Raw genomic sequence first — 7,393 nt, 5'->3', positions numbered from 1 at the left:
TGCCGTTTCGTCTGGTGTGAGAAAATTCTAATTTCTGGAAGTCTTCTGCAATCTGTTTAACGTCTTCAATTAGCATTGATCCACCACCCGGACCTGGTATCTTGCCGTTTAACGTATCAGCAAGTGAGGCGTTATCCGTTTCGAGTATTGCTCTTCTCCATGGGTAAAATTGATCTTATTTAAAAACGTTAAAGATAAAATTATATCATTTCATATGTTAAGAGTAAATCTGTATTAATATATATGAAACTTATCAGTTATTTAATTAAACAACGTCAAGCTGCAAAATATAAATTGTAATATTTGAGACATAAGGGGCCTAGAGGAATAAAACTGTCACGTCCGGGTCTAAATTTCTAGAATTTATACCTTGATAGTACTATATATTATAATTATTGGGTGTATGTGATTTTTATTTGGTGTTATAGGAAAAATTTGAAGTTAATTCGATGGTTTTATGTGTAAATTAAAAGTTTAGAGTAATTTTTAAAAGATTATATAAAGATGGAGGACCAAACTGGATATTTGCCAGATTTGGATTATATATAATCGAAGAGGTGGAGATCAGGATCACCTTTTGTTGTTTTTTCTTTTTCTTTTCTCTGTTCCTTTTATTTTTCGTTTTCTTCGTCGTTCTTCGACCGTTTCTACACCGTTTTTTTGATTTATGGAGATTCGACCGTTGGAATCACTCGAAATTGGAACCATAGCATCATTATGGATAGATCTAAGTCCTACCCGAAGAGTTTTTGAGTTTCGGCAGTGTTTGAAAGGAAATGTCTTAGACAGAATTTAGAGGAAAATTGAGCGGGTCTGTTTTCTTCAATTAGTGACCAAGGTAAGTAACTATCAACTATATTTTGAGTTTTATGTATATGGATATATATATATATATATATATATAATCAAAGAATTTGCAGAAATTGATATTTTAGGGTTATGCAGGAATTTTGTAAAATTATGGTTTTTCATGATTTTGCTTTTTCTTGTGAAATTACGGTTCAAATGAAGCTATTGATTATGCGTCTATGTGAATTTCAGATTTTACTTGATTATGTTGATTTAAGGTTTAATTTGGTTGATTTACATATATACATATATGTTTTTGGTTTCAATATATATCTATTTTGAACAAAATGAATTTGATGATTTATTACGAATTGTTTTTGGATTGAGAAATCGGTTGCGGTTATTATTGTTATTATTTTGGATTGAAGTCCAAATATGATTTTTATGATACAAAAGGGCTAATTGTAGCCAAATGATTTATGGTTATCAAATAGTTTGGAAATTGATTGTGAAAGGAAATTTGAGCACGTTATTATGATTTTATGATTTTATATCCATCGAGCGTTATCCGGATCGGTGCTTTTATATTTGAAGACCATGTTCAGTGAGGGACATGGCCTGTGTACACAGTGTGAAGACCTATTGGGTATGGCAGCGAAGTGTTGGGTAAGGCCATATGGGATAGGCAATGTTAAGAGACGTCTCGACTATATATGTGGTTATTGGATTGATACTTATGGGGAGAAACTCGAGGATGGATACAATATTTTAAGTTCATTTGGATTATGTTTTCGGTTATGATTGATTTTGATATAAGGTTTTACGTTTGATTAAATACGAGTGGTTTGATAAAACACTTATTTGATTACGATATTTTATAAGGTTTTGAACTCAAAAATGGATACAAGATTATATATTTTTATGGTTTTGGTTTACTACTTTGACTATATTATGAACTTCGTTTTGAGTATATTTTATAAGGTTTTGATTAAATCACTTTCTAAATGTATATATGTAGCTATGTTAAGTAAACTTGGTTTTTGTAGCTGATAGTTTCTTACTGAGATTTTTGTCTCACGTTTTTAAATGTTTTAATATTTTTAGGTGATAAAGTACAGGATATAGAGAATGTTACCGACCGATTAGATGAGGTTTGGAAGTTGGCTGCTTATTTCAATTGTAATATAATATGATATTATGATATTGAGATAAATTGGAGACTCCTAAGTATTGATTATGATCTTTCTATTTCACGCCTGATGCCGATTGAGGTCATTTAGGGTCGGGTGTGACAGTTTGGTATCAGAGCTCTAGGTTAAATTCTTCGGACCTAAGGTTGATAGTAATTGAGGAATATGAATATTTGGTGATAGCTAAGAAATAATCGATAGTAATTGAGGAATATGGATATTTGGTGCAGGCTAAGAAACACTAGTAAAAAAATGCTTACTTGTGTCGCACTTTTTCAGATTATTGCGTCGCACTTTTATGCGACACAACAGGGGTGCGACACAAGAACTTTGCATCGCTCTTGAGAACGACACAAGCTACTCATCTGTTGTGTCGTTTATTATATGAGCACGATACAATAGAACGATACTTCTTGTGACGCGCTCCAAGTGTGCGACACAAGCTCCCGAGTTAATCTGGTACACTTTGTATCGCTCCTTCACCACGCGCGACACAAAATATTGATTTTAAAAAAAAAATACAAAATTTTCCAGCATCCAGCATAAAATTTTATAATTAAAATTTACTTGATATTATAAAACATACACAATAAAACTACAAGTACCACATTGCATAAATACATACATATGTGAATTAGTTTCAGAAGCTTACGTCTCACATATTTTGAAAATGCAAGCACTAAATGTATCTTATAACAGATAAAGAAAATGCATGGTACACTACTCTAATACTTCAACAAGTATATTAGGCGGTCAGGATCTAGCATAAATTAGAGAGCATGCACTTCACGATCATTTCCAACAATTCCAATGCACATTGAAGCGCAAATACTGTCACTTTTCAACAGGCTACGGGTGCTGCACTTGGGTTTGGTAGAATTAGCCTGTACCGCAACTGCATTTCTGTTTGCAGATTGCAGCTCTTCAGTCGATTGCGACTCTTCGGCTGCTTGCCACTTTGGAGGGCTCTGCACGGTTGGACGTGTAACCGAATTTGCAGATCGCTTAATGACGACGATATCAGTTTCATCCGTTGAGCAGATGTGCTCCCTGGAGGAAAAGGAAAATATCATTTAGAAGAGAAAAGGCATCGGTTTGAAAAAGCAAATGTGTCCCACTGTGCTTACCTAGGCAAGGAGGTGGCGTGCTTCCTATGAGGACTGTTTCTTTCTCTTCTACCGTCGCATTCCTCAAGATGTGCAAATTGCTCCTTAAAGCAATCAACGCCACTGGCAAATCAAAAGATTGAGCATTGGTCAGTTTAATCTAAATTGTAACGTTTTTTCCTCTTTTATACTATAAGAGATACTACTTGAATGAATGTCTGACCTTGGATACACAAAGTGAGTATGATCTGTTCCACGGAGGTACTCTTTCAACATCTCTGGATGGTACTCCAAAATCTGTTTGTTTTAGAATATATTAATCACAAGGAAGGAGAATTCTACCACCAAAGCTAGCAGAGGATAAGTGAACTAAGCATCTTTGCCTCTCTATAAATCAGTTTTCTTACGTCATCTTTTGTCAACTTCCTCCTTTCAAATTCAAATTCTAATTTTGAAATGGGTTGCCTTGATGGTTCATTCTTCTTATTTGCTAAATCATAGAAATATGGATCTGCTAATGCCTGCACAGAGAACAAAAACGTATATCAAGATCAGAAGCAGATGAAATTCATATGAGAAGGATTTCAAACTAGAAATTACCTCCTCTGCAGATGGGCAATCTTAGCTAGGCTATCATTCATAACTTCTTCATGAAAGTTATTATCCTCATAGTTGCTCATACACTGCACAAGACTATCTTCTTGATTATGGGTTACACTTCCATTATCTTTTCTAGTCAAGGCTCCAATTTCAACTTTTGATTTCTCTAGGTCAGGTCCCATTTTTCATTAACTCAAGATATTTGCACATTCATCTGCAGGAACAAGTATAGTTATCCACATCAAAGCATTATAATCCATGTAACATTAGATAAAATATAAGGCAAAGGGGAGACTCCCCCAAAAGAAAAAAAAAACCCCTACAAAAATTAGAGTGAAAGATGCATGTAATTCAGACCCAAATTACAACTCAATGTCAGGCGTAATTTAGAAATTAAAAAAATAAAATTTGTTTTAAATTTGCATAAATATGTAAGCTTTAACCTAGCATAAGAAATTAAGAGGAAACAAACAGGGCGGAGCCAGGGAGGGTCGGCCGACCCTCAAACTCTAGACATGTCCATCACAATAGAATACTTAGATACGCACATGATGCATAAAACAATTAAATCTCAAAAATCCATAAAACAGAAAAGACAATTAAATAGACAAACAAACACCTGAAGATCTTCAGGAAGGTATTCGTGTTTCATAGAGAGATCCATTGCGCGCTTGATGCCCTGATGGCAGGCATCGACAATCTCTCTCAGAAGCCGATTGAGCGCCTCCTTAATATCAACACGAAAACATGTAAGAAACAAAAGGTTAAGCACCGAAATTAAAGTAAGCATGCTCAACGGAGAAGTGATCTTCACTCCCACTCAAAATGAGCATAATCACAAGAATCGCCCTAGTTGCACAAAAACATTAAAGACACTTCTCGTATCTCATTCGACCATCTATAAGATAAACATTAAAGGCACTTCTCGTATATAAATGGTAAACCATTCAATACATTCTCAAAAGTAGCGAAACACACAAAAAAAAAGAAACAAATAAAACAAGCAATGAAAAGAAGAAGTCAGTACCTCTCTTCTGCACTAGAACATTCAGAAGTGGATTACGCTGATTAGATTGAGAATTTGACAGCCGAACCTGTAATCAAATTTAAATGGAGAAATTCTAATCATTTTCTATATTGCCATAGTATTCATCTGAAAATGTAGGATTACCTGATCCCAGATATGGTACTGGGAACTCAAGAACAAAAACCAAAGACGGAAGTGCACATCCAATTTACTTTAGCAAAAGAAAAAACATTACTTACAGGAAGATTCTCCTTCACATCCCATAATCATAAGGTGATGTCTATCATGAGAACAACTATTGAGATAGGAAGCAACATTTAATATAAGAACAACTATTGAGATGCAATTGCCATATGTCAGAGACCAATTATACCACAAATTTATGAAGATCAATTAAATAGGACAAGCAATTGATATGGACAAACTGCAAAGTTAAGTGACTAGATACCCTTGAAAACAAGTGCACATAGTTCATAGTAATAACTCTAACCAGCATTCACTAAATATTCATTTAAATGCAAACCACACTCAGGGAAAGATTGAAGACATTGTGGGGTAAATTATACATGTCCATGTCTTATCCATGGCCTCCTTTCAAATAATTAAATTAGCTAAATCCCTAGCTATAAAATTAAACTAAAAAACATCTAAAACAAGTAAAGAATGAATAAGGGGAAAAAGAGCAATGCAATACATAGTTCATAGTAACAACTCTAACCAGCATTCACTTAATATTCATTTAAATGCAAACCACACTCAGGGAAAGATTGAAGACATTGTGGGGTAAATTATACATGTCCATGTCTTATCCATGGTATAATGGAACTGATTGACAAAGTACATTGACAAAGTAAAATAGTTCAATTTTTGAGGTGTTGAGTGATAGAACTATAAGTTATGGTATTTGAATAATAAAGAATTCTGGAAGCAATTAAATCAGGAAAATGGAAATAAAACAGAAAAAAATACAGAACAAACCATAAGCTCGATCCGAATGAAAATCACTCATGTCTTCAACATGGAGAGTGATAGGAAAATAACTGCAAGCATGTCTACATATGTTCCTGCAGCACATACATTATGTTGAAAAAATCGCAATTATTCACTAAAATCAAAGAAAAATAAGAGAAAAATTGTAATTAGGTACCTGCACAAACGATGACCTAATTGACTGTTTTCTAGTTAAACAGGATCATTCAAGTACATTGACAAAGTAAAATAGTTCAATTTTTGAGGTGTTGAGTGATAGAACTATAAGTTATGGTATTTGATACCAAAATAACAAGAACCTCAAACGTCATTAACAATAGAAACAAGCTGAACTATACTTGGACTAACAAGAAGGAGAAGAAGAAAACTAACAGAAAGAAAGAATAGAAAACCAAATTAAGAACGATAAGAACACAAAGTAGTAAACAGCTAATACATATAACCCAAAGAAATTCAAACAGAGAAACATCAATTCACAAAAGCCTAGCAAAACAATGAAATCGAAAACTGTATCTCACCGTTCTTCCATCGATAGTATGCTTATCTTGAAGAACCCTATCGAGAATAGGAGGATCTGCAAAAACAACGAAGCCAAAACCTCTGGGTCTTCCAGTCAAAAGAACTCCATCGCCGAATCGGTTGACTCAAGCCAGCGATTCTCAAGGAATTACCAGAGAAAAGAACCGGCGAAACAGAAATTGTAAGTTCCGGCAACGATAAGTAAGGCAATCGCGTGGTTTGAGCTAAAAAGAGGGGGCTGGGGGCTGCCAAATGATCCCTAACCTATTTGAGAATATGTAATAGGTTTTTTATTCTTTTAAACCCTTATTTTGTTTATTCAGGTTTAGTCCTTGCTAATCCAATTTTTGTTCAAATCGACCCATTCCCATTTTATAATTTAGTCCCCCATTGATTTATATACATAGGAATCTGAACCTGTTTACTTTGTCTCTTGTCAATTAGACCCCTCCATGTTTTAATCATGTATCTAATTGTTTGAATTAAGCTTAATTAGGTCGTTCCAAATAGTAGTTCGTATTAGTTGTGTCGCACTTTTATAAAGGAGCGACACAAAGATAACACACTCCTTCGCTTTTATAAAAGCGTGTCACAAAGATAAAACACTCCTTGTGTCGCTTTAGTAAAGGCGCGTCACAAGCTTGCTCTTGTGTCACACTGTAAGACATGCGATACAAGAAGTAACTCGTTTGTGACGCACGCTCTTCAAGCATGACACGGAATACTTAGTTGTGTCGCGTTTACAGAACGCGCGACACTAGTTAATCTGTTGTGTCGCTTTCTCTTCAAGCGCGACACAATAGGTGCGACACAAGTGAGCATTTCTGTACTAGTGAAATAATTTGAAATTTTTCGAGGATTTGATGGTTAGTAAAATATTGGGTGTAATTAGTAAATTATTTGATATTTGGCGACATGGGTTACATATATGATCTTAAGTATGACTTGGAGTTGATATGTGAGAGTTTAATAGTTAGCTTACAACCATATATATATGAGATATGAGTAAATTATAACTTTGAGCTAGAGATAATAGAGAATTGTCTATATAGGTGTTGCGGGAGAATCAGATTCGTATCTGAATCTTATGATGCATTTTTCTACCAGATAGAGGCTGAATATGTCATAGAGTCCTAAATGAAAGTTCTTTATTATTATCTTACGTTTCCAAG

General features: G+C 34.4%; 1 protein-coding gene across 3 annotated transcripts; it reads right to left on the bottom strand.

Moving 5' to 3' along the window:
* Window positions 1-2,517: 2,517 nt before the first annotated feature.
* LOC136202882 (mitogen-activated protein kinase 17-like) lies at window positions 2,518-6,475 on the bottom strand. 3 transcript variants are annotated; one of them, XM_065993841.1, is made up of 9 exons: window positions 6,221-6,475; window positions 5,691-5,776; window positions 4,713-4,779; window positions 4,305-4,412; window positions 3,686-3,899; window positions 3,493-3,606; window positions 3,309-3,382; window positions 3,107-3,208; window positions 2,518-3,029 (listed from the first exon to the last, which is right to left on the bottom strand). In XM_065993841.1, exons 7-9 carry the CDS (start codon window positions 3,359-3,361, stop codon window positions 2,750-2,752), a joined length of 435 nt encoding a protein of 144 aa, XP_065849913.1. In that variant the 5' UTR covers window positions 3,362-3,382; window positions 3,493-3,606; window positions 3,686-3,899; window positions 4,305-4,412; window positions 4,713-4,779; window positions 5,691-5,776; window positions 6,221-6,475; the 3' UTR covers window positions 2,518-2,749. The 3 variants fall into 3 exon arrangements, with proteins under 3 accessions (XP_065849913.1, XP_065849914.1, XP_065849912.1); XM_065993842.1 differs by having other exon boundaries at window positions 4,305-4,409; XM_065993840.1 differs by having other exon boundaries at window positions 4,305-4,779.
* Between the last annotated feature and the right edge of the window lie 918 nt (window positions 6,476-7,393).

The sequence above is a fragment of the Euphorbia lathyris genome, chromosome 8, assembly GCF_963576675.1.
Source record: "Euphorbia lathyris chromosome 8, ddEupLath1.1, whole genome shotgun sequence".
NCBI lineage: Eukaryota > Viridiplantae > Streptophyta > Magnoliopsida > Malpighiales > Euphorbiaceae > Euphorbia > Euphorbia lathyris.
Note: the sequence above shows the minus strand (reverse complement) of the source record. Positions and strands in the feature narration are given on the sequence as shown.

Bases quoted from the DNA above. Each gene is read 5' to 3' on its own strand.
- LOC136202882 (XM_065993840.1), bottom strand. From the start codon at position 3,361: ATGTTGAAAGAGTACCTCCGTGGAACAGATCATACTCACTTTGTGTAT. The intron at 3,209-3,308 runs GTCAGACATTCA...TTGATTTGCCAG, and splicing joins ACTCACTTTGTGTATCCAAG to TGGCGTTGATTGCTTTAAGG. The intron at 3,030-3,106 runs GTAAGCACAGTG...CTTTTCCTCCAG, and splicing joins CACGCCACCTCCTTGCCTAG to GGAGCACATCTGCTCAACGG.